Source organism: Ovis canadensis, chromosome 12 (assembly GCF_042477335.2).
Source record: "Ovis canadensis isolate MfBH-ARS-UI-01 breed Bighorn chromosome 12, ARS-UI_OviCan_v2, whole genome shotgun sequence".
In the NCBI taxonomy this organism is placed as follows: Eukaryota; Metazoa; Chordata; class Mammalia; order Artiodactyla; family Bovidae; genus Ovis; species Ovis canadensis.
Window position 1 is genome coordinate 61,310,887 of NC_091256.1, and position 22,677 is coordinate 61,333,563.

Consider the following 22,677-nt stretch of genomic DNA (forward strand, 5'->3'; position numbering starts at 1 on the left):
GTTTGTTGACTATCTGTATTTCTTCTTTGGAGAAATGTCTAGTTAGGTCTGCCATTTTTTGTTGGGTTTGTTTGTGGGATTTTGTGTGTGTGTGTGTTGTTTTGGCCATGCTGCAAGTGTGTGGGATCTTACTTTCCTGACCAAGTGACTAGGGATTGAACCCGTGCCCCCTTCAGTGGAGGCACAGAGTCCCAAGCATTGGACTGGCAGGGCACTCCCCAGTTGTTTGTTTTTTATATTGTGCTTCATGAGCTGTTTGTATGTTTTGAAGATGAATTCCTTGGTTGCTTCCTTTGCAAATATTTTCCTCCATTCTCTGAGCTGTCTTTTCTTTTTGTTTATGGTTTCCTTAGCTGTGCAAAAGCTTTAAAGTTCAGTTAAGTCCTATTTGTTTATTTTTGTTTTTATTTTCATTACTCTAGGAGATGGTTCAAAAAAGATGTTGCAATTTGTGTCCGAGAGTATTCTGCCTGTATTTTCCTCTAAGAGTTATATAGTATCCAGTCTTATATTTTTAATCCATTTTGAGTTTATTTTTGTGTGTGGTATGAGAGTTCTAATTTCATTATTTTACATGTAACTGTTCAGTTTTTCCAGAACCACTTATTGAAGAGACTATCTTTTCTCCATTGTATATTCTTACCTCCTTTGTTGTAGATTAATTAACCATAAACGTGTGGGTTTATTTCTGTGCTCTCTATCCTGTTGCACTGACCTGTATTTCTGGTTGTAACTTCTTTTTTACTTCTGATTTCTAGATTTGAGCCCTCTCTCTGTTTTTCCCTTGATGAGTTGGCCTCAGGATTTATCGATTCTGTTTATCTTTTCAGAGAACCAGCTCAGTTTCATTGATATTGTTTATTTAAGTCTCTATTTCATTTATTTCTGTTCTGATCTTCATGATTTCTTTCCTTGTGCTATGTGGGTTTTGTTTGTTCTTTCTCTAATTGCTTTAGATTATGCTTAGGCTGTTCATTTGAGAGTTCTCTTGTTTCCTGAGGTAAGCCTGTACGTCTATAAACTTACATCCTGTAACTGCTTTTGCTGCACCCCACAGATTTTGGATTTTGTTGGTTTGTTTTCCTTTGTCCCTAGGTCAAATTTGTCCCTAGAAGAAATTTTTAATTTCTTCTTTGATCTCTTCAGTGATCCATTTGTTGTTTAGTAGTGTATTGTTTAGCCTCCTTGTGGTTGTGTTTCCTGTGGTTTTTTCCTTGTAGTTGATTTTTAGTCACATAGTTTTGTGGTCAGAAAGGATGCCTGATATGATTTCAATTTTCTTAGATTTGTTGAGACTTGATATGTGGATTCTGTGATCTGTCCTAGAGACTGCTTCATGTACACTTGAAATTATTTGCTATTTTTGGATGGAATGTTCTATATAGCTCTATTTAAGTTCATTTGGTCTAATGTGTCATTTAAGGCCAGTGTTTTCTTATTGATTTTCTGTCTGGATGACCTGTCCAGTAATGTAAGTGGGGTGTTAAAGTCCCCCCTTACATTAACTATTACCGTGTTACTGTCAGTTTCTCCTTTTGTGTTTGTTAATATTAATACTTGCTTTATGTCTTTAGGGGCTCCTATATTGGGTGCATATTTGTTTACAATTGTTCATCTTCTTCTCGACTTGATCCTTCTATCATTATGTAGGGTCCTTCTTTGTTTCTTGTAACAGTCTTTGTTTTAAAGTCTACTGCTGCTACTGCTAAGTCACTTCAGTCGTGTCCGACTCTGTGCGACCCCATAGACGGCAGCCCACCAGGCTCCCCTGTCTCTGGGATTCTCCAGGCAAGAACACTGGAGTGGGTTACCATTTCCTTCTCCAATGCATGAAAGTGAAAAGTGAAAGGGAAGTTGCTCAGTCGTATCTGACTCTTAGCGACCCCATGGACTGCAGCCTACCAGGCTCCTTCGTTCATAGGATTTTCCAGGCAACAGTACTAGAGTGGGTTTTAAAGTCTACTTTGTCTGATATAACTATTGATAACCCAGCTTTCTTTCATTTCCTTTTTGCATGGAATCTCTTCTTCCATCATGTCTTTCAGTCTGTATGTGTCTCTAGATCTGAAGTGAGTCTCTTGTGAAGTGGAAGTTGCTCAGTTGTGTCCAACTCTTTGTGGCCCCATGGACTGTAGCCTGTCAGGCTTCTCTGTCCATGGAATTCTCCAGGCAAGAATACTTGAGTGGGTAGCCACTCCCTTCTCCAGGGGATCTTCCCAACCCAGGGATCAAACCCAGGTCTCCCTGAATTGCAGGTGGATTCTTTACCATCTGAGCCACCAGGGTAGCCCAATAATACTGGAGTGGGTAGCCTATCCGTTCTCCAGGGGGTCTTCCCATCCCAGAAATTGAACCAGGGTCTCCTGCACTGCAGGTAGCTTCTTTACCAGCTGAGTTACCAGGGAAGCTCTTTACTGGAGTGGGTTGCCATACCGTCCTCCAGGGATCTTCCCAACCCAGATCTTCCCAACCCAGGGATCGAACCCAGGTCTCCCTCATTGCAGGCAGATTCCTTACCATCTGAGCCACCAGGGAAGCCCATGAATATTGGAGTGGGTAGCCTGTCCCTTCTCCAGGGGATCTTTCAGACCTAGGAATTGAACTGGAGACTCCTGCACTGCAGGCAGATTCTTTACCAGCTGAGCTATGAGGAAGCATGTATGTGGGCCCATTCAGTCACTCTGTGTCTTTTAATTACAACATTTAGTCCATTTGCATTTGAAGTAGTTACTGATAGGTATGTACTTCTTGCTATTTAGTTAGTTGTTTGAGGGCTGTGTTTTTAGTTCTATTTTGTTCTTTTCTTCTTCTTTTGTTCTTCTCTCTTATGATTTGATGACTGTCTTTATTGTTACCTTTGGATTCCTTTCTCTTTTGTATATGTATATCTATTACAGATTTTTAGTTTGTGGTTACCACAAGACTCATATATAGCAGTGTGTATATATTTGTGTTAGTTGCCCAGTTGTGTTTGACTTTAGCACACCAGGCTTCTCCGTTCAGGGAATTCTCCAGGCAACAATACTGAGTGGGTAGCCATTCTCTTCTCCAGGGGATCTTTCTGACCCAGGGATTGAACCTCAGTCTCCTGTATAGCAGGCAGATTCTTTACCACCTGAGCCATTAAGGAGGCCCACATGTATGTGTGTGTGTATACATGCCACTGGTGGGTAGGGCTGAGGGGTCTAGGATGTCCCAAATTGATGTTGGCCTGCAGATGAGTGGGACCAGATCCTGGGGTGGCTGGCTGAGGGCTCCATGGTGTCTTGGAGCTGATGTTGGCCTGCAGGTGGGCAAGCTGGGTCCTGATATGGCACGGCGTGGGGCTGTGGTAGTTCTGGTCTGGCATCTGCCCATTGGAGGGCAGGGCTGGGGCCCAGGGCTTCCAGAATTGGTGTCAAGCCAATGGTGGGTCTGGCGGCAGAGCCTGGGGGTCCTGGAGTAGGTGTGTCAGCTCACTGGTTTGCAGGCCGGGTCCTGGCACTGATAAGCTGGAGGGTGGAGTGTGATGTGGCACTCTCTGCCTTGTGCCCTAATGTTAGAACCAGCTCCCCAAGAACAGCTGCTGGCAGCATCCCTGTCCCCAGGGTGAGCTGCCTGCACCTCCAGCCTCTCCAGGAGGTTTCCTGAGGTCAGCAGTGGGTCTGGCCCAGGCTCCTCTCAGTTTCCTGTTTCTGCTTGGGGCCCCGAGTGTGTGGGACTTGGTGCAGGTCCTCTAAGAGCAGTGTTGCTATTCCCACAGCCCTCTGCCTCTCCCAAAGGGAAGTCCATGCTGGCCTTCAAAGCCAGATGTCCAGAGGCCTGTCTTCCTGGTGCCAACCCCCAGGGTGGGGAGCCTGATGTGGGTCTTGGACCCGCCTCCTTGGGGAGAACCTCTGCAGTTATGATGTTCCTTCAATTTGGGGTTCCCCTCAGGTGTGGGTCTTGATGCACCATGACTTTGCCCCCACCCCACCCTGTTGAGGGTCCTCCTTTACGTCTTTGATTGTAGACCGTCTTTTCTGCTGCGCTAATCCTTCAGTTCAGTTCAGTTCAGTTCAGTTCACTCAGTCTTGTTTGACTCTTTGCGACCCCATGAATCGCAGCACACCAGGCCTCCCTGTCCTTCACCAACTCCCAGAGTCCACTCAGACTCACATCCATCGAGTCTGTGATACCATCCAGCCATCTCATCCTCTCTTGTCCCCTTCTCCTCCTGCCCCCAATCCCTCTCAGCATCAGAGTCTTTCCCAATGAGTCAATTCTTCGCATGAGGTGGCCAAAGTACTGGAGCTTCAGCTTTAGCATCATTCCTTCCAAAGAAATCCCAGGGCTGATCTCCATCAGAATGGACTGGTTGGATCTCCTTGCAGTCCAAGGGACTCTCAAGAGTCTTCTCCAACACCACACTTCAAAAGCATCAATTCTTCAGTGCTCAGCTTTCTTCACAGTCCAACTCTCACATCCATACATGACCACTGGGAAAACCATAGCCTTGACTAGACAGACCTTTGTTGGCAAAGTAATGTCTCTAATTTTCAATATGCTATCTAGGTTGGTCATAGCTTTCCTTCCAAGGAGTAAGCGTCTTTTAATTTCATGGCTGCAGTCACCATCTGCGGTGATGTGTAAGTGCTAATCCTTACACATCTGTAATATTCTGGGTGTGAGACCTTCCTCAGATCTGTGTACTACAGATAATTTCTCATATTCTGTGGCCTCTCTTCTTCTTAATGTCTTTTTAGAAGAGAAGTGGTTAATTCTTTGAAATCCAGTTTTTTTTTAATGTTTTTTAAATCCGTCTCTATACTTTGTAAACTTTTTGCAGCTGATTTTGCCCCAGGATGGAAGAAGACGACAAGAAGCTTTTGGATGACAAGCCGCTCATGGAAGATGGTAATTAAGAAGGGTCCCCTCACAAAGAACATACATTTCACAGCACAGAAGGCATAGGGTGGGCTTGATCGGGGCCCTTTAATTCCCTTTTTTTTTTTTCACAGAAGCTACATTTTTTAAATTCACATTTTTCTCAAAAAGGCAGCCTATAGTATTCTGTCTTTAGTTGGAGGAAGGGTCCGTGTGGCTGAGACCCTGAAGGTGTCGACTGTGGTTTCCAGCGTCTCTGTCAAGGAATCTGGTGCCGTGTTTCCTCCAGTCCTCTGAATGTGACCTGTTCTTGTTTTATTTTCCTGGAAACTTTTGGATTTAAAAAAAAGTCCTAAGATGTGCTTTGGTTTGGGCTAGTGCTGGACACCAGCGGTGTCCTTTACAGGGACACTGAGGTCCCTGCCCTCCTAGGACCCACTTCCACGCCTGAGAGCCCCTGCCCCTAAGCTGTGCTGCCTCCTCCCTCCTACTGCCCCCGTCTCATGACTGTAGATTCGTGCCTTTTAGAACTTCTTTTCAGTCACTTTTGCTGAGCTTTAATGAAGGACTGTAGATAAGCCGTGTTTTGCTAGAAATTGGCAGTGATTCTCAAAGGCAATAATCCTTATACTTTTTTTGTCAGGTGACTCCATTATATTCCTAAAAAATTACTGAAGACCCAAAGAGCGCTGGTTTACATCAATTATACCTTTCAATGTTTACTGCATTAAGAACTAAAGCTAAAAAAATTTTATTTACTCACTTAAAATAGCAGTAATGAACCTGCTGGGTGCAACATGCTGAGTCTGGCCTAAGAGCAGATGTCTGCCTCTCACTAGTCTGGTGTGGTATCCTGTGTCATGTGGCCTCTGGAAAACTCTGAAAGGTTGTTGCTGAGCCATGAAAGACACTAGGATTCTTGGCCTCTGGAGGAGAGGGATTTAATCTGGGCCCAGTGACAAGGCTTGATCGCTCAGAGCTTTTGTATAATACCGTTTTAGTAAAGTATGAAAGAGATAGACAAAGCTTCTGACATAGACATCAGAAGGGGGCAGAAAGAGTGCCCCCCTTGCAAGTTTTAACAAACTGTTTTATGTCTGTTAGAAAGGTATTAATCAGATAAGAGAGACACCTCAAGGCTGAGGGAGTTTCACCAGGCCCCTCTCCCACAATATGCATTTTTGAGATAGGACTGCCCGAGGTGTGTCCTTCCCCATCCATAAAACAATTGATATGAATACTGGTTTGTTGAGCTATTATCAGCTCAAGGTTTGAGAAAGGAAAAAAGTTAGTCTTAGGTGGAACCATTTTAAAGAAAAGCAAATTCCAAAGCAAATACATAGTTTTATTAACATAGTTTAAGAAAAACATTTGCACAAGAAAAATGCATTGGTTAGCTCAAGGTTTGAGAAAAGTTAAGTTCAGGTGGAACTAGGTGTCATCATGGCAACAGAGAATTTTAAGAGAAACCTCCTTTTAATTTTGTATAAAGAAGGAAAAAAAATCTGATACTTGTAGTCTGTTTCCTCCTGCCACTTAAGGGAGAGATAAAAAATGTCTGACACTTGCACTCTATTTCCTGTTTGGAGACCCCTGGCCTTCCTGCCTGTTACGCTGTCAACTCCACGCCGCACTCACCAAGCTCAGGGCGGAAGAGACAGGCAGTGTTTTGCTATTGTTACGAAAATAGCTTTGAAGTGCCAACCCCTGGAAAGGGTTTCCCGGGCCACGTTTTGAGAACTGCTGCACCTGTCAGGATTTATCCAGGAGCCTCAGGCTCGAGGGTCTCCATCTGCTTTCTCTTGCTTGACGTCTAGACACAGAGGAGCTGGAGGACCCAGAGGTTGTGCTGGACTGTGTCCCCAGGGAGGCTGAGCAGAAGGCTGGCCTGGGAAGCTCCTGGTAACTGACCCGGGTGAGGACAGGGTGAGGGGACCTCTGTATTCTGGACAGTACGGTGGAGTGGACGTGGCCCCCACACAAGGGTAGCAGGTGTCCTTTCCATTTCAAGTCCAGGAATAGAGCAGAGCAAGGACAAGCAGAAGCAGAGGTTGACTGCCCAGGAAAAAATGCAAGCCTCCCTGCTGCGCAGGGACTTGAGCCAAGTGGACCAGCTGCATGAAGAGAAAGACCTTTTCATCCAGAAGACAAGGTGAGTGGGCCAGCTGGTCCCCTGCCCCAGGCTGTGTGGGTGCCCTGGCTGTAGGGGTTCCCTGCCCTCCTATACTATCTGACCAGCAGTAACACTGCCGTGTGGATGACATGAAACTTCACTCCTAAATGTGTGAGATGGAGGAGGAGAGGTCACCCACCCCAGGCCTGGTCCCACCCAAGGAGAGGGAGACTGAGGCCTGGGGTACATGGGACCACTCACCCTGATTCTGGCTCAACTTCCAGGGGGGAGCTACGTGCCTGCCGCAGGAGGATGGAACTCCTGGTCAAGCAGCAGGAGAGTGTAGCAGCTGAGATGGCTGCAGAGAGGGCGGCCAACAACATGTAGGTCAGAGGTTGGAGGTGGGGCCTTGGGGCCACTGTGTGAGCAAGGAGCCGTGTCCACCCAATTGTGACCCGCATCTAGCACCCGCTGCACCTGGGTGGCAAGGGAATGGACCCATCTCCTGCCCTTGTGGGAATCTAACAGCTGCAGCAGATACCAGGAGTCAGGTGGCCACGACCCAGGAGGGCGGTCACTTTGATACGGGTGTCCAGGGGGCCCTCCCTGAGAAGGTGACCCACAGGCTGCGACCTGAGTGGTAGAAACAGCAGCCACACAGCACTGGAGCAAGGGCGCCAGGGTGGGCTAGGTAGGGGTGGGGAGAAGCATCCAGCGCAGGGCCCCAGATGGCACCAGGTCACGGGCCTGCAGACCAGAGCCATCTGGTCAGTGTCACTCAAGGCCATTCTCATAGAGATGACCCCACCCACTTCTGCCCTTAGAGGGGGTATTTAGGGGCGGTGCATCTATGTGTCCTACCCCATTCCCACCCACCTCATTCATCAGAGTATAACTGGGCTCAGATGACTGGGGGTCAGAGGGACTTGAAGTAGAAATTTCAAGGGGATTTCTTGAAGCGCCCCCACCCAAGGTGGGATTGGCCAAGAGCGGGTCTCTCGGTGGCTTTTGTCCTCAAGATGCTTCTGGTTGGCAGGTGAGTATGCTGGGTCCTTCCTGGGCCAAAACCAGGCTGGGCCTGCTGCTCTGAGGAGCTGGCAATCAGGGGCCAGCTCCCCATCCTTGTTAGAGAGGCCAGTGTAGCAGGTAAAGGCAGCGTGGTCAGATCAGTGAGAGCAGGCCCAGCAGAAGCCTGCCTTCGGCCACGTTTCTGCCCACCCAGCTGACCACTCATATCCTGCAAGTGAAAAATCAGGTGAAGGCATGGCTGGCTGGGGGCTGGCAACCCCAAGGCCCTGACTGCCACTGTCCCTGCGGTCCCCAGGGCAGCCATGGGGCGCCTGGAGGCAGCGTCACAGCGCCTGTGCTCGGAGCTGAAGAATGAGTGGGACCTGCAGGCGCGGATGATGGCGGTGCTACAGCAGAGCGAGTGAGTTCCGGCCGGCTCGGGGTGGTGGTGGGGCCTTGAGATGGAGAACCACACTTGGCACTTGACTTTCAAGCTGCCTAAAAATGGAAGGGTAGCCTAGACTTCCCTTTTTGTTCAGTGTTTTTCACTTTCTCCACGTTTGTTTGAGTTCTTAGGAACCATGAAATCAGCTGCTTCTTCCTTTTTTCCCTGCTCTTTGTGCCCCCATGGAACAACCGAAATGATTAAATCTTTATGCCTCTTCTACAAGCATCCCCCCAGACCCCAACCCCTAGAGAGATACTCCACCCATAGCTTGTCCTGGCAGCCCCGCTGTGCGCCAGCCAGCATCTGGGCTGCTCCTCACTGGCCTGGGGCACCCCTGGTGGCCCTGCCTTTGTCCATCACTGTATCATCCATTTAGTTTTTTAAAGCTTCTAACTTTCGAAAGAATTTCAAGTTTACAGAAGACTTGCAAAAACAGCGCAAAGAATCCTCAGTGTCCCCTTCCCCCCATTATCTGGTGACACTTTACAGCAAGAGGGTCCCACCTGGGGTGGTTACAGGGGGTTGTCCTGCCTCCAGTAGGAAGTCATTCTGACCTCAATATTTCTGAAGATTCTGCCCCCAGAAGGGCCCCCCAATTTGCCTTTATGTGATGTCTCCTCAGGACAGTGGCCTAGGATCCCCCACTGGTGCCCCCCAGCAAGGGTCCTGATGGCCACTGGTCCCCTTTCTTGGGGGGGAGATTTCAGTCCCCCGATGGAGACGTGGTCTGCAGGGTTCCTTCTGCGCAGCCACACTTTTCCTGTGGGAACTTGCTGGAACTTGTGGTGCACTATGTCAGCCTGGAGAGCCCCCCCACCCCTCTCATGCTCCCACTTTGCATTTACTGATGTTTCTCGCTTGAATCGGTTATGATGATGGCTGCCAAAGGGCGATTTTCATTTGTGTGTGTGTGTGTGTATGTGGCATGTGGGACCTTAGTCCCCTGACCACCTGTGGGGTCTGACCAGTCCTCACCACTGGACCGCCAGAGAGGTCCCTGCAAGCAGTTTTCTAATTCTGTGAGTCTTTAAGTGTGCGAGTTCTCATCCTGCTGTAGAGAACAACGTTGTCTTCACGTCTCTCTGTGTCAGTGCAGACTCTCCAACTTCTTTTCTGCTCAGTGACTTGTTCCTGCTCCATCTTTGTTCGTTCCGATGCTCCCATCGTCCCCAGTTTGGCCAGTGGGACCTCTTTCAAGCTGGTTCCCTGTCAATTTTCCAGCACTTTCTGGGGACAACAACAAGTTCCTGCTTGTTTATTGTTGCCCAGCCCTGGACCTGCCAGGTGTGCCCAGAACCGGTTTCTTGCAGAGAGAATGGTGTTTAGGGATCCAGGGTGGGTACCAGGGGGACCCACTGCTCCAGGCTGTCTCTCAGACAGAGCTGGGAAGCACATGTTCTTCTGTGTGTCTGCTGAAACAGGAGTTCATGCCTGGAAGTCCAGCTCCAACAAAAGCTGGTCTCCCATCTGACCTGTCCCTTCTCTTCTCTGACCTTCAGAGGCTCACCCTCGTCTCCTGTCTGATCTGTCCTGTCTCTTCTCTGACCTTCAGAAACTTGCCACTCATTTTCCTCTGTGTTTTCACTCATTTATCCTCCCACCAAATGCCAGTCTGCTGACCATGCCCAGCTGCCTGCTCCTCAGGCCCTGACCCAGGGAGCCCAGCTGCCTGCCCCCCCTCATGTGGGCGTGGCCAATACCTACTTACTTTCTTACTAATCGGCTAAGGTCTAATTTACACGAAAGAAAACACACATCAGATGTCCCCTCAGATGTCCCCTCGTGCATCCCATCCCCAGCGATCATGGGTGTCCCCCCCCCGCCTCATTAGGTGTGCGGACCCTGCAGTGTTTACTGCCTTGCGCCCACTCCTCCTCCCTACACAGCAGCCATGAGGCACCTCCCTTCATGGCTGCGGAGTCCACTGCTGTTTGCATCACGGCTGAGCAGGGCCATCCAGGCCCCTCCTGGCTCCCGTCGGAAGCCTACCCAGTTCCATGGCCCAGTCAGTGTCCACCTTGGACAGCGTAGTGGCCCCTCTGGCCTCTGGTGCAGTGATCAGCTTCAGCTTCCAGCTCTATGGCCTCGTTGTTGGTTCTTCCTTGGACGTTGCTCCGTGGGCACCAAGGCTTCGTAAATAGCCCTGTCCACTGCTTGGCGCTTCCCTGAGCCGGCCACCACCTCTGGGCCAGCGTGTCCACGCCTATGCCCACGGCAGCCACACCAGGGGTGTCACATGCTGACCCCTGGCAGCCCTCCCCCTGGCCTATGACCAACCAGAAGTCACTCTTGAACCTGTTCTCAGGGGGATGTGCCTTCAGGGCCCTCGGTGTTGCTGCTGGAGCCTGTGTGCCCAGAATTAAGGGTACCCCAGGCCACAGGGACGTCAATGAGCCTCCCCAACTCGCAGTGTGGGCTGAGGGTGGGTGGGCCACAGAGCAAGTGTCAGCTGACCCCAAGGCCGTCCTCCGGGGGCGCGCATGTACCATTCCACCTGGAGCACTGTGGGCACACCTGACCTTGGAGGTTGGGAGCTCAAACAATCACTCACTGTCACCAAGCACATGCTGAGTGCCAGACCCTGATCCCAGCCGTTAGGGGTTGATCCCAACACTTAGGCATTGTCAGTGAGTAAAATCCCAGAAAACCCTGCTGCGAGGAGCCTGTATCATAGTGGGTGGGGCATGGTAAAAGGCAGGTGAGAGGGTGGGCGCCATGTGGCGGGGCCTCTACTCCCCTGCACCCAGAGAGCAGAGCTGCGGGTGGCAGGGGCCCGGGTGTCGTCAGTCAGATGCAGTGCCACATCCCTGGACTGGCTGCAGCACAGGGGGCAGCCTAGTCTCCTACCCCTGGCTGACGTGAACACCCCTGCCTGCCAGGAGTGCCCTGTGGCAGATCGAGGTCCAGGAGGGGCAGCTGGAGGACGCCCGCAAGTCGGCCCAAGAGGAGGCTGCAGCCGCCAGGAGAGGCCTTCAGGAGCGGGCAGCCAAGCAGCTGGACCGGGAGATGGGGGCCTCAGAGAAGGCAGAGCAGAACAGGCTGCTGCGGGCCCGGTGGGTCCAGGCCTGGGGTCCTGCCCGCCCCCTCCCCTGCCTGCCCACCCATGCCCACCCTCCCAGCCCCGGCCAGAGTGGCTGGAGCCATGCCCAGTCCCTGACCTGACAGTGGCTTCCTCCTGGACACCCGGCCATTTCCTTTGCTCTGGCCACTCCTTCAGCCCATCCTCCCTAAGGCCTGACACTGCCCACTCCCCGGGGGCAGCCCCTTCTGAGCAGAGGGCAGGAGGACAAGGTGTGCCGCAGGCCAGGAGGCCCGACCTCCCGCCCCAGGGGAGTCCCTGCCCCCCATCCCACCTTCACAGGTTTCCTCCAGCTCGCACTCTAACTGTCGCTGGATCTTCTGCTTCCAGGGAATCTAAGCCCATGGACACCTGTAGGGTCCCCATCTCCCTGCCCCCCCCCCCAGGCACGGCGCAGGGTCCTCCCTCATGCATTTGGCCTCAGTCCCCTCCGGGTCTGCACAGCACGTGTTCCTGTCCCCCTTCTCCACAGCACATGTTCTCACCCTCCCCACCCGCCGCCCCTGCAGGAGATGCGTGCACCTGCAGAAGGAGCTTGGACTCCGGCAGCAGAAGCTGGTGGAGGAAGCCCAGAAGAACCACCGGAAGGCCCTGAAGTTCCTGAAGGCCTCGTTGGGGAGGTGCGTCATTCCTTCTCCTCAATTTCCTTGTGTCCACCTCACCCCCACCAAGGGCCAGGCTGAGAAAGTGGGTCACTTGCCTTTATGTTGAAATTCTCTGATTTTATCATTGAACCCTCATGTCATCGTGTGTTTTCAGTTTTGAGCTAACAGCTGCTGTTTTCAGACAAGGACTGACCTAGAGAAATTGATCTCACTGTTTTCTCGTGGCTCATGTGCAGCCCAGCTCTCTTCCCGCTTGCACTTGGCTATTTCCTTGGGGCTCCTCCCAGCCCTGAGGCTGCTCAAGTGGTGACCAGGCCCTCCCTTCAGGATCCGTGAGCAGGAGCAGAAGGAGGAGCTGGAGACCCGAGAGCACATGCGCAGGCGCATGGACGCGGTGCTGGCCCTGAAGAACAGTATCTCTGCCAACCGGGTAGGAGCTCTTCCGGGATCCAGGCGGGACTGCATGCACCCACCTGCACTTGGACAGCCTCTCAGGCTCAGCACACCGTCTGCTGGCATCCCAGGCCTTCCCGGGGAAAGTGGGGCCTGGGGGTCAGTTAGGCCAGGGATGTGGGAAGGGATCTGCAAGGGAAGCCCTGGAGGATTTTCAGGAGAGGCAGCTGAGGGTGCAGGGGGAGCGGTGGTAACATCCTCACCACCTGTGTCTCTGGTACAGTGTGAGGTCACCCACCCTATAGAAAGCTCCAGTGTGCCCGCATACACCTGCAGACACTGGAGCCTCCATGTTCTCCTTTCCCAAGGAAACGCTCCGGAAATTTCAAGCATGGGGCCAAACCAAGAGAGAGCTGGCGGAACAGCAGGCCCAGGCTGAGAAGAAGGCGATCCTGGCCCAAGGTGGGGACGCCTTCAAGCACCTGTGCCATCAGCGCCGGCGCCAGGAGTTGGAGGCCCAGAACCGGTGAGTATGCTGGGAGCACCCCAGAGTAGTGGGAGCACGTCTGCCACAACTGGTGAGGCTGCCTCTCGCCCTGTGTCTCCCCTCCACCCCCACCCCATACGAGGTACCTCTCCTGGGCCTCAGAGCACAGCCCCTCCTGACTCTGCCACCAGGCGTGCCCCCGCATCGAGTGGCTCACTCCTTTGTCTCTGTACGCCCTGCCCCCCACTAGCCCTCTCCTCCCTCCCAGAAGGCAAGGGTAGCCTGGGCTCACTTTCTGGTCTCAGGTGCTCAGTAATGCCTCAGTCCATGCTGCACCCTGTCATCCCCCAGAACCCCTGGGCTTTCAAGGTCCCCATTCACAGGTCCTAGGCTGCACCCACCCTGAGAGAAAAGGGTCCTCTTGAGGGCTTCCCAAGATGCTAGGGCAAGTTCACAGCTCTCCCACCTAGCCCGGCATTGTGCACTAGGCTCTGTGTCTCCTCTTTCTGCTGGAGGCCTGTCCCTTCCCCCTGCTTCCTAGCCCAGCCTGTCGTGGTCACTGTTAGCATCTGCCCAGCGGTGGCTTCCTGGCCCTGCTAGGGAGTGTCCCCTAGTCATACCATCGCTCCACCTGCAGGGGTCTCGGGGTTGGGGAGCAGCTCCTCGGCATCTGAGGCTCTCAGTCCTAGCTCGTGGGAGGGACAAGTGGGGGAGCAGCACCCTCCCACCCAAGGCTGCCCTGGTCTGAGCCTCAGCCAGGCCCCAGAAGCCTGGGGACTAGGAGAGCAGGGACACGAGAGCCCAGGGTTGGCGCCCCTAGTGTCTGGCCCGGCCGCCCTTGGGCCTCCTCATCTGCTCCCCTGGAGCCCAGTGGGCCCAGCTTCTTGGGTCGGAGGCGTCTGGCCTTGGCCCAGACAGCATTCCCTGCAGTGCCTTCGAGGAGGAGCAGAAGCGCAGGAAGCAGGAGATTGTGAGTCGGCTCTTGAAGGAGGAGGCCGTGGAGGACCGGAGGAGGCCACGGCCTGAGCCCCCGAGACCCGCAGGCCAGCGGAGCCTGAGGGACCAGACCTGGAGCTACGTGGCCACTGTCTGCGATGGGCAGAACGCAGAGGCCCCGCCCTGCTGTCCCCTGGTGAGCACAGGACCGTGCCTGCCAGCCAAGATCAGCACCACGGAGAGCGCCCTGGCCCCAGGACCTTTCCTCCCGGTGCTTGCGTCTGATGCCCCACCCCCACCACCAGGGCCATGGATGGCATCGAGGCTCCCTCCCAAGGCAGGCGTGTGGCAGCCTCCCCGGTGACAGCGCAGGTGCAGGCAGGCAGCCCCTGGTCTCTGGTGCCTCACCCACTGGGAGGCAGACCCCACAGCCACTCGTACCCTAAACAGGATCGTCTCAGGCCGCCTTCTGTGTGCACTGTGTTGGTGACCTGCTTAGTGTGCCTGAAGATGTGGAACAGGGATCTCGGGACCCTGTCCTGAGCCCTGGTGGCCCTTCCACTTCTGCCCTGTGCACCCCCAACCTGAAGGCCCAGCTCACTGGCTCTAACAAGGGTGCTGCTGGCTGGGCCCCCAGGCTTCATTGCATATTGCCCCCCAGGGTCTCCACCCCTCTCAGTGCCCCTCTCTGCCCTGCCGTCCTGGGCAGCACCCACACCTGCGCCTCCTGCTGCCTCCTCCCTGTTGTCTCACACCTGCCCACCAGCCAGGTGCTCCTGCCCTTCTCTGTGGGGGGCCTTTCTCTCACCTGCAGCAACGTCAACCTCCACCCTCATCCCTATTCCAGCCTGATGTCCCTGGACAGAGGCCAGGTCCAGCCCCAGAGCAGATAAAGGTCTGTGAAGGGGATTCCAGCATATATGTGGGCCCTGGAAAAAGGCTTTTGTGATGTGTAGACACTTGTACTCTAAATGGAAGTGACAAATGATGTATGCTCTGGTCTCTGATGCAGAGTGGGGCCTGGGGTCCCGGGGTCCTCCTTGCCATCTGTGGGGGGGGGCCTGGGGTCCTGGGGGTCCTCCTCCCGTCGGCATGTTCTCTTTTCTAGAATGACCCGTGTCTTTCTCCCCCAACTCCAGGAGAACAAGTCCAGATTCTACCAGTCCTCTCTGCTGCTGACAGCCATCTCCAGCGAGTCTGTCCAGGGGGATGGGAGCAGCCTCAGCGGGGAGGACACACTGGCTTGGCCAGAGATCCCCGGGCTCTGGAAGGAGGACTACAAGCCTTTCCAGGTAGCTCCTCAGACACGGACACAGCCCCATCTCCCCCACCCACCCCCACCCCGTCCTGGTGACTGCTGGGGCCTCGCTCATGGATCCTGCTCTGTGGCTCCTCCTGACTGCCTCCCTCCCCCATAGCACACAGGCCAGCAGGGGCCTGCACACAGCAGGTGCAGGCTGGGGCTCAGGGTAGGGGAGTGAGCCCTGATTCCTGCACTTACCACTGGGAAGCCTGTGGCTGGAAGGCCTGCTCACACTTCCTTTGACAGCCTTATGTCAGGGCAGTGGTCATCCCAGCAGGCATAGCTCCATGAGCCATGAAGTTGGCAAGTGTCCAGTGCATGTGGCAGGATGCTGGCCCCAGCTCTGTTTCTGGCCACCCTGGAGGGCATCGCCCCTATCTGTGGGCAAACTCATTCCTGTCATTCTGAGGGTCAAGCCATTTGGTTCTGCTGGTTCTGAGGAGGCCTGGCTGACTGGGCCGGAGCTGGGCACTACCCCACTCAGGCTTGGGGTCACTGCACAGGGGTCACCGGTCAGCAGGCCAGCTTCCACCCCAGAGTGCGAGGGCAGGAAGGTGCCAGTCCCTGGGTTGGCCCCGGCGCCAGAACCAGGCCCCCAGAGGCTCCCTCTCTAAGTCACTGAGACTGTCAGGGCTGCACCTTTGTGCCACTTGAAAAAATGTTGCTTCCTGTAGAAATTTTCAAAAACTTTTTCTTGGCCTGATTTTAAAATGCTTTCAAACTGTAGTAGTGGAAAAGACTCTTGAGAGTCCCTTGGACTGCAAGGAGATCAAACTGGTCAGTCCTAAAGGAAATCAACCCTGAATATTCATTGGAAGGACTTATGTTGAAGCTCCAATACTTTGGCCAATTGATGTGAAGAGTTGACTCATTGGAAAAGACCCTGATGCTGGGAAAGATTGAGGTCAGGAGAAGAAGGGGACAACAGAGGATGAGATACTTGGATGGCAATGAACATGAGTTTGAGCAAACTCTGGAAGATGGTGAAGGACAGGGAAGCCTGGCATGCTACAGTCCATGAGGTCGCAAAGAGTGGGACAAGACTGAGCAACTGAACAACAAAAAAATCTAGAAATCCCCCCTCTGCCATTATTTTCCAGAAATCCTCTAGGTCGTGGATGGCTCTGCTCAGCCTCTTGTTCCCCACCCCCACCACCTTGCTGGTGCCCCACCTTGGATGTTGCATGCCCCCCTCCCCCTGTGGCTCCCTCTCTGCCCCATGCGGCCTCAGTGACCCTAGCTGTTCATGTCCCTCACTCCCCAGCTGCCCTCAGGGAGGCCTGGCCAGGCTTTCCAGATGGCCCTGTCAATCCCCAGGTATCCAAGGAGGATGTGGACCGGAAGCCGGTGGGAGGAACAAAGATGGACAAGGACATCCTGGCGCGGACGATGCAACGGCTACGCAGTGGGGTGATCCACAAACAGGTGGCATCAGGGCGTGAGTTCAGAGGGTGCCCCTTCAACAGCAAGCCCAAGTTCATCCACTTCAAGGTGAGCCCAGGGTCCTGGTATCAGTGTCCTCACCTGGGACTGAGGGTGACAGGGTCCCGTGGAAGGGCTCAGGCACTGGCCCAGGAGGGCACTGGTGCTAGGGAGGCTGGGACGTCACAACTTCCCAGTTCCCCTGGAGGAGCCAGGCACCACCCAACCCTTTGCTGGAGGACCCGCACCCACTGGCCCCCAGGCAGCCCCTTCCTGCCCGAGGCAGAGTTCCTGGGAGACGTCCTGGTCTCCCAGGCATGGCTGTCAGGTGCCGAGAAGCAACCACCAGAGAGCTTTGAGTATTAACTTTTCACTCGCTTTTCCTAGGACTTTGATGTGGGCAAAGTGTACAAGAAGAAGATCACGCTGATCAACGCCACCTACACGATTAACTACTGCAAGCTGGTGGGCGTGGACGAGGGCCTGCAGGACTTCATCCACGTGGAGTAGGCAGTGGGGCAGCCATGGGTGGGGCCTTAGTCCCTGCAGCTTCTCCCAGAGCCTCTTTGTTTGAACCACACTTGGGGCCCCTGGGCATTTTCTGAAGTGTCTCGGCCCCCTTCCTCAGGCCAGCCCCATTTTCCCTGATGAATGGCTTTACATTTCGTCCTCTGTGTTTTGAGGTCAATGGCTCTGAGTGAGAGCTCCCTGTGGGGCCTTAGCCTCCTCAAAGTAAAGAGAAAAGCCATCTTTTTATTTCAGGACTGTGTACTTGAACTCTTTAAATTTTCAGTCTGCTCCAGAGTTTCAGGTTTCTTCTCTTGAGACCCTGCTGATGCCTGAGCCGGATCCTCTTGTCTGTGATCCCTTCTGGTCCCTGGAATCCTCTCTTCCTTCTTATTTTGTTTTCCCTCATTTTCCTCATAATGACCATTACTGTGTCTCTCTGCAGGGCCCCCTTCTCTTCTGCTTCTTAAGCGTTTTGACTTCTTTGTTAAGGGTTTTTTCTCCTCCCCCTCCTGGCTTCTGCCACTCCTCCTCGTCATCAGTGGGGAGGTGCCTGGGGCTGTAAGTACCCAAGTCTGCGTGGCTCCTGCTGTGTGAGTGCTGCAGCCTCCGAGGCCCTGTCCACTGCCCGCGGTGCCTTCCAGGGCTGTGCCACTGGCCGGGGCTCTGGTCAGTCTCCCCGTTGGATTCACTGTCCGTTCTGTGCAGCTTGTGAGCCAGATGCAGGATCTTCGCTCCTTATTCTGTCTTCCCTTGTTCCATGTTTATCACCAATGCATCCTCCACTGTCCGAGCGTGCTGACAGCGGGGCTTTCCCGTGTGGCTAGTTCTCCCTGTGGTTTCTGGAGGAGTGGGCGGGGGCGCACAGTCGGTTGGTCACATCACCTCGGCCACCCCAAGTCACCTTCCCCAGCCTGGATCAGGAACGTTTTATGGGCAGCGTTTTCTCTCAACACCATGAGGATATTCCTCCCTGTCTGCTGGCTTATGCTGTTGCCGTTGGAAGTCGGCTTTCCGGCCAGTCTCCTGTCTTCATAGGTTATCCAGCCTCCTCTGATCACCATGAGGTCGCTGGGCCCTTGGGGTCCAGCATGTCCACCGCCATGTCTGCTGTGGATCTCTGTCTCCTAGAGCCGTTTTAGAACTCCCTGTGCTTCCTGGTCAGCCTCTGCCAACAACTGTGGAGATCCCTCATCCCTGGCCCTTCACACACTGTCCCCATCCATCCTCACAGACCGGCCCTCTGTGCTCGACTTAAAACCTGTCTGCTCTGCAGCCCCACGCTTCCTGACACCTGTATCACACCGCCTCTCCCCTCCCCTTTGCCATCATCTCTCTGAGCAAGTTTCTGGGGTCTGTCCCTCCATTCACGTCTTCTCTCTTTTATGGTATCTAATCGGCTGTTGAAATTGCTAATTTCGTTTCCAATTCCAGTTGCCGTATTCCTCATTTCTGAAAGTCCCAAGCTCTCCTTCAGATCAGCTGATCTTTCTGGTTCTTCTCTCACGTCTGTAAAAGTCTCCCTACAGTACTTCTGCCACCTGAGGTCCTGGGGTCTGGCCCTGCCCCTTGCCGTGTCCCTGTCGGTTGGTGCACAGCTTTCAGGTCTGGGTTTTGACCCATCCACTGGTGAGATGCCATTCTGGGACTCTGTTAGTCTAACACCAGAACACTTCCCTCCTGACACGAGGAGCTCGGGTCTACTGCCTTGAGCCCCTGGGACTCTGCCAGCCAGAGAGAGATTTTAATATTAAGTTTTTGCTTGTGTTTTCTAAGCAAAGTACAAGAAGTAAAATCCAACCTTGTGAAAATGGACCTCGTGTTTCATGTTAGCAGTTTTGTGGGGAGCTCCTTTTTTTCAGACAAATTCAGAGTCCTTCCAGAATCACTGGGAATGTGAGGCTGTTTTCCTGATCCTTTTACTTAAAGTGGGGCTCAGATGGCTCCAGTTGAATGTAGCACCTTCAGTCCCAGCTCCCTACCTGGCTCACAGCCCCTCACCTTGAAACCAAAGTCCTAGACCCTTGGTTCTAGGCCTGGCTTATGCCCCCCAGGGAGCCATGACTGCTGCTCACCCCATAGCATCTGCACCCTCTAGGGCTGGCCCCTCTTTCCCTCCCTCCTTCCCATTCCCCTCCCCCTTCCCTCCTTTCCCCCTTTCCCTCCCTTCCCTCTCCCTCCCTTCCTTCACTCACACAACTGACATTCAGATGTCCCTGGAGCATCTCCTGTGGACTGAGCCCCAGGGAGGCAGCAGGGGCTCAGCCCCCGGGACAGGGTGAAAAGGAGGCTCTCGACGGCCTGCCCGGGCACTGGCTGTCTGGGACAGTGGCTCCAGCCTAGCTGTGGTCCATGAGGGCAGGAGGCTCAGCCCTGCTCCGTTGTTGTTCCCACAGCTTTGACCCCCCAGGCCCACTATCAGCCGGCATGTCCTGTGAAGTGCTTGTCACCTTCAAGCCCATGGTGAGTGTCAGTCCAAAAAGCAAGCTGTGGAAAGGGGGTTTTCTACCATCTCGAGAGGGTGGTGGGTGGAATCGGGGTCACCGCTGCCCCAGGCTCCACAGGATGTTGTGATGAAGGACACACTGCAATGCAGAGGGAGTGACATGTGGCCTCCGCTTGGCTAATTTCCAAACATGCTGGAGACTCTTCTTCAGCTCAGATAGGGTGACACAGAGGCCCTTCTGCATCCCTGGGTGGCAAGTGTGACTGCTGCTGCCCGCACGTCCAGTGGGATGGGCTGCAGGCTCCTCCCTTAGGCAGCAGTGGAGGGGTGGGTAGTCCAGATAGCACGTGTCACACGGAAGCTGCACATGTGTGGGTGGTCCGGGGTTTTATTTTTTAGATAAACAAAGATCTGGAAGGAAATGTCTCATTTCTGGCTCAAACAGGCGGATTTTCTGTTCCACTGAAATGTTCAACAAAGAAATGCTCTGTGAGTTTGTGCTGAGCATCAGGGATGTGGGGGGAGGGCAGGTCTGAGGCTGCTGTCTGGGGAGGTGGGTACCCACACCCATGCTGCAAACATCCAGAGAGTCTGCGCAGGGTGGCACCCAGCTTACAGGACCCCAGGATCAGAGGAGACCCTCGGACTCGTCTCAGGAGACCTGCTCCTCCCAGAAGCTCTGTGGTGTCACCTGATGGGTTTCTTTTGTAAACTATAGTCACCACGCAGCTTTCACATCCCCAGAGTTTGTAACTGGAGTTTGTGCCTTCTGATCCCTCTACCCATTCTACCACCCCTACCCCCACCTCTGGAACCACAATCTGTTTGGGGGTTTTTTTGGTATCTGCGAGCTCCATTTTTTTTTCAGATTCCACCATAAGTGTAATCATACAGTACCCATCTTTTCTACCTGACTTATTTCATGTGTCATAATGCCATTCACATTGTCCCAAATGGCAAGGTTTCCTTTTTTATGGCTGAATAATATTCCATTTTATATGCACCACAATTTCTTTATCCATCTATTCGTCAATGGACCTGACACTTCGGTTGCTTTTGTAAAATAGTGCTTGGCTTTTGTAAATAGTGCTTGGCTTTTGTAAATAGTGCTACAGTGAATATGAGCATGCAGACAACTCTTCTGATGATACTGGTTTCATTCATTTGGACAAATACCCAGAACTGGAATCACTGGGTCATACTGTAATTCTCTTTTTAATTATTTGAGGAGTCTCCATACTGTCCACAGTGGCTGCACCAATTTGCATTCCTACCAGCAGTGCACGACGTTCATTTTTCTCCACATCCTTGCCAGCACTTATTACTTCTTTCTTTTTGATAATAGCTATTCTAATAGTATGGCTTCCCTGGTGGTTCAGTGGTAAAGAATCTGCCTGCTAATATAGGAGACACAGAGATGCAGGGTCGATCCCTGGGTTGGGAAGATCCCTGGAGAAAGAAGTGACAACCCACTGCAGTATTCTTCCCTGGGAAATCCCATGGACAGAGAAGCCTGGCAGGGTACAGTCCTTGGGGTTGCAAAGAGTCAGACACAACTCAGCAATTAAACAGCAACAACATTCTAACGATACAAGATAACACGGAGCTGTGGTTTTGATTTTCATTTCCCTGATGATCAGTGATACTTTCATGAGGACCTTTCGTGTGCATGTTGGCCATTTGTGTGTCTTGTTTGGGAAAATATCTATTCAATTCCTCTGCCTGTTTTTAAATCATATTGTTTGGGTTGGTTGGTTTTTTTTTTTTTTTTTTTGCTATTCAGTTGTGTGAATTCCTTACATAGTTTGGGCATCAACCCCTTATCAATGTGATTTGTAATGATTTTCTTCCATTCCATGAGCTGCTTTTTCATTTTGTTTGTAATCTCCTTTGTTACATGGAATTGATATTTTCTTTTAATTAAGAAAATTTTCGTATTAATGAAAAGCAGAAAGAATGTAATGTGTATCCATATAATCACTTCCTGAATCCAGTCACTGTCAACATTTGCCACGGTCACTTCTTCTGTCTATCTGTCTGCTTACCTGGCCCACTTCAGAATGAATCAGCAATTTCCTATTGCTCAACACCCATCCCTATAAAACATCAGCATCTCAAATATAATTAACCACATTGCTAGTCATCACCTCCCACCCAGTCCACATTCAAATGTACTGAGTTGTCCCCAAACCACCTTCTATAACTGTGGTTTTTTGAGCTGAGATACAATCAAGCTCACATATTGCATTTGATTATTATGCTCTTAAGTCTCTTTCCTTTCAGGCTTTAATTCTAGTAAAATACATACCTAGCCATGGCATGTGTAGGAAATCCCATGGACGGAGGAGCCTGGCAGGCTATCGTCCATGGGGTCCCAAGAGTTGGACACGGCTTAGGGACTACACCACCACCAGCACCGCACGTGGCATAGATACACCATCTCCGCTGCCTGTAAGTGCACAGCCCAGGGGTATTCCATACATGCACAGCGCTTTGAGCCCTCACCACCGTCTATCTCAGAGTCTTCATCTTACAAAACCAGAGCTCTCCTTATTAAATGCTCACTCCCCACCCTCCCCCAGCCCCTGGCACCCTCCATTCTCCTTTCTATCTCTGTGAACCTGATGACTTTAGGTACCTTATGTAAGTGGGATCACAGGGCATGTCTCCTCTTGTGAACAGCTTCTTCCACTGAGTGCAGTGCCCTCCAGGTCCGTCCCTGCTGCAGCCTGTGTCAGAATGTCCTTTTGAGGCTAAGTGCTGTGGAGGGCTCTGCTCCTGGCGTTTAGCTGTTTGTTTTCATGCCCTGTAAGTTCTTTTGTCCCTCATCTCCTGCAGAGCTGTCATCTTTATGTTTAACTGACCTTATGTTGTAAAATGCTCAAGTTCCATTTTCATCCCTTCTGTGTATCTTCTTTGTGGTGGGATTACATTTAGCATCCTAAAGTCACAACTATCCTATCTGGGTTTGTATCAGTCTGACACAAACAGCTCATGAAAACTCCACTCCTTTACAGCTTTGTCCCACTCGGTTCAGTTGTTGATGTCACGAAATTACTTGTATTACTTGCGTGTCCAGTAACAT

The 22,677-nt window shown here is 52.5% G+C and overlaps 1 protein-coding gene across 11 annotated transcripts in view; it reads left to right on the top strand.

Annotated features, from left to right (window-relative positions):
* The window catches only part of CFAP74 (cilia and flagella associated protein 74), an 86,131-nt gene that overhangs the window by 24,129 nt on the left and 39,325 nt on the right, over positions 1-22,677 (top strand). For 10 of the 11 annotated variants that reach the window (XR_011247728.1, XR_011247727.1, XR_011247729.1 and 7 more), the window contains exons 2-17: positions 4,808-4,875; positions 6,663-6,747; positions 6,857-6,997; positions 7,243-7,341; positions 8,283-8,387; positions 11,294-11,467; positions 12,003-12,113; positions 12,426-12,528; positions 12,860-13,017; positions 13,909-14,110; positions 14,762-14,809; positions 15,054-15,206; positions 16,535-16,708; positions 17,027-17,145; positions 19,543-19,609; positions 19,992-20,081. Coding sequence is in view for 8 of the 11 variants with exons in the window: in XM_069545819.1 (XP_069401920.1) it covers positions 4,824-4,875; positions 6,663-6,747; positions 6,857-6,997; positions 7,243-7,341; positions 8,283-8,387; positions 11,294-11,467; positions 12,003-12,113; positions 12,426-12,528; positions 12,860-13,017; positions 13,909-14,110; positions 14,762-14,809; positions 15,054-15,206; positions 16,535-16,708; positions 17,027-17,145; positions 19,543-19,609; positions 19,992-20,081 (1,881 nt within the window). In the remaining 3 variants the exon portion in view is untranslated. The remainder of the gene's footprint in view (positions 1-4,807; positions 4,876-6,662; positions 6,748-6,856; positions 6,998-7,242; positions 7,342-8,282; positions 8,388-11,293; positions 11,468-12,002; positions 12,114-12,425; positions 12,529-12,859; positions 13,018-13,908; positions 14,111-14,761; positions 14,810-15,053; positions 15,207-16,534; positions 16,709-17,026; positions 17,146-19,542; positions 19,610-19,991; positions 20,082-22,677) is intronic. The other variant, XM_069545821.1, reaches the window with a different exon arrangement.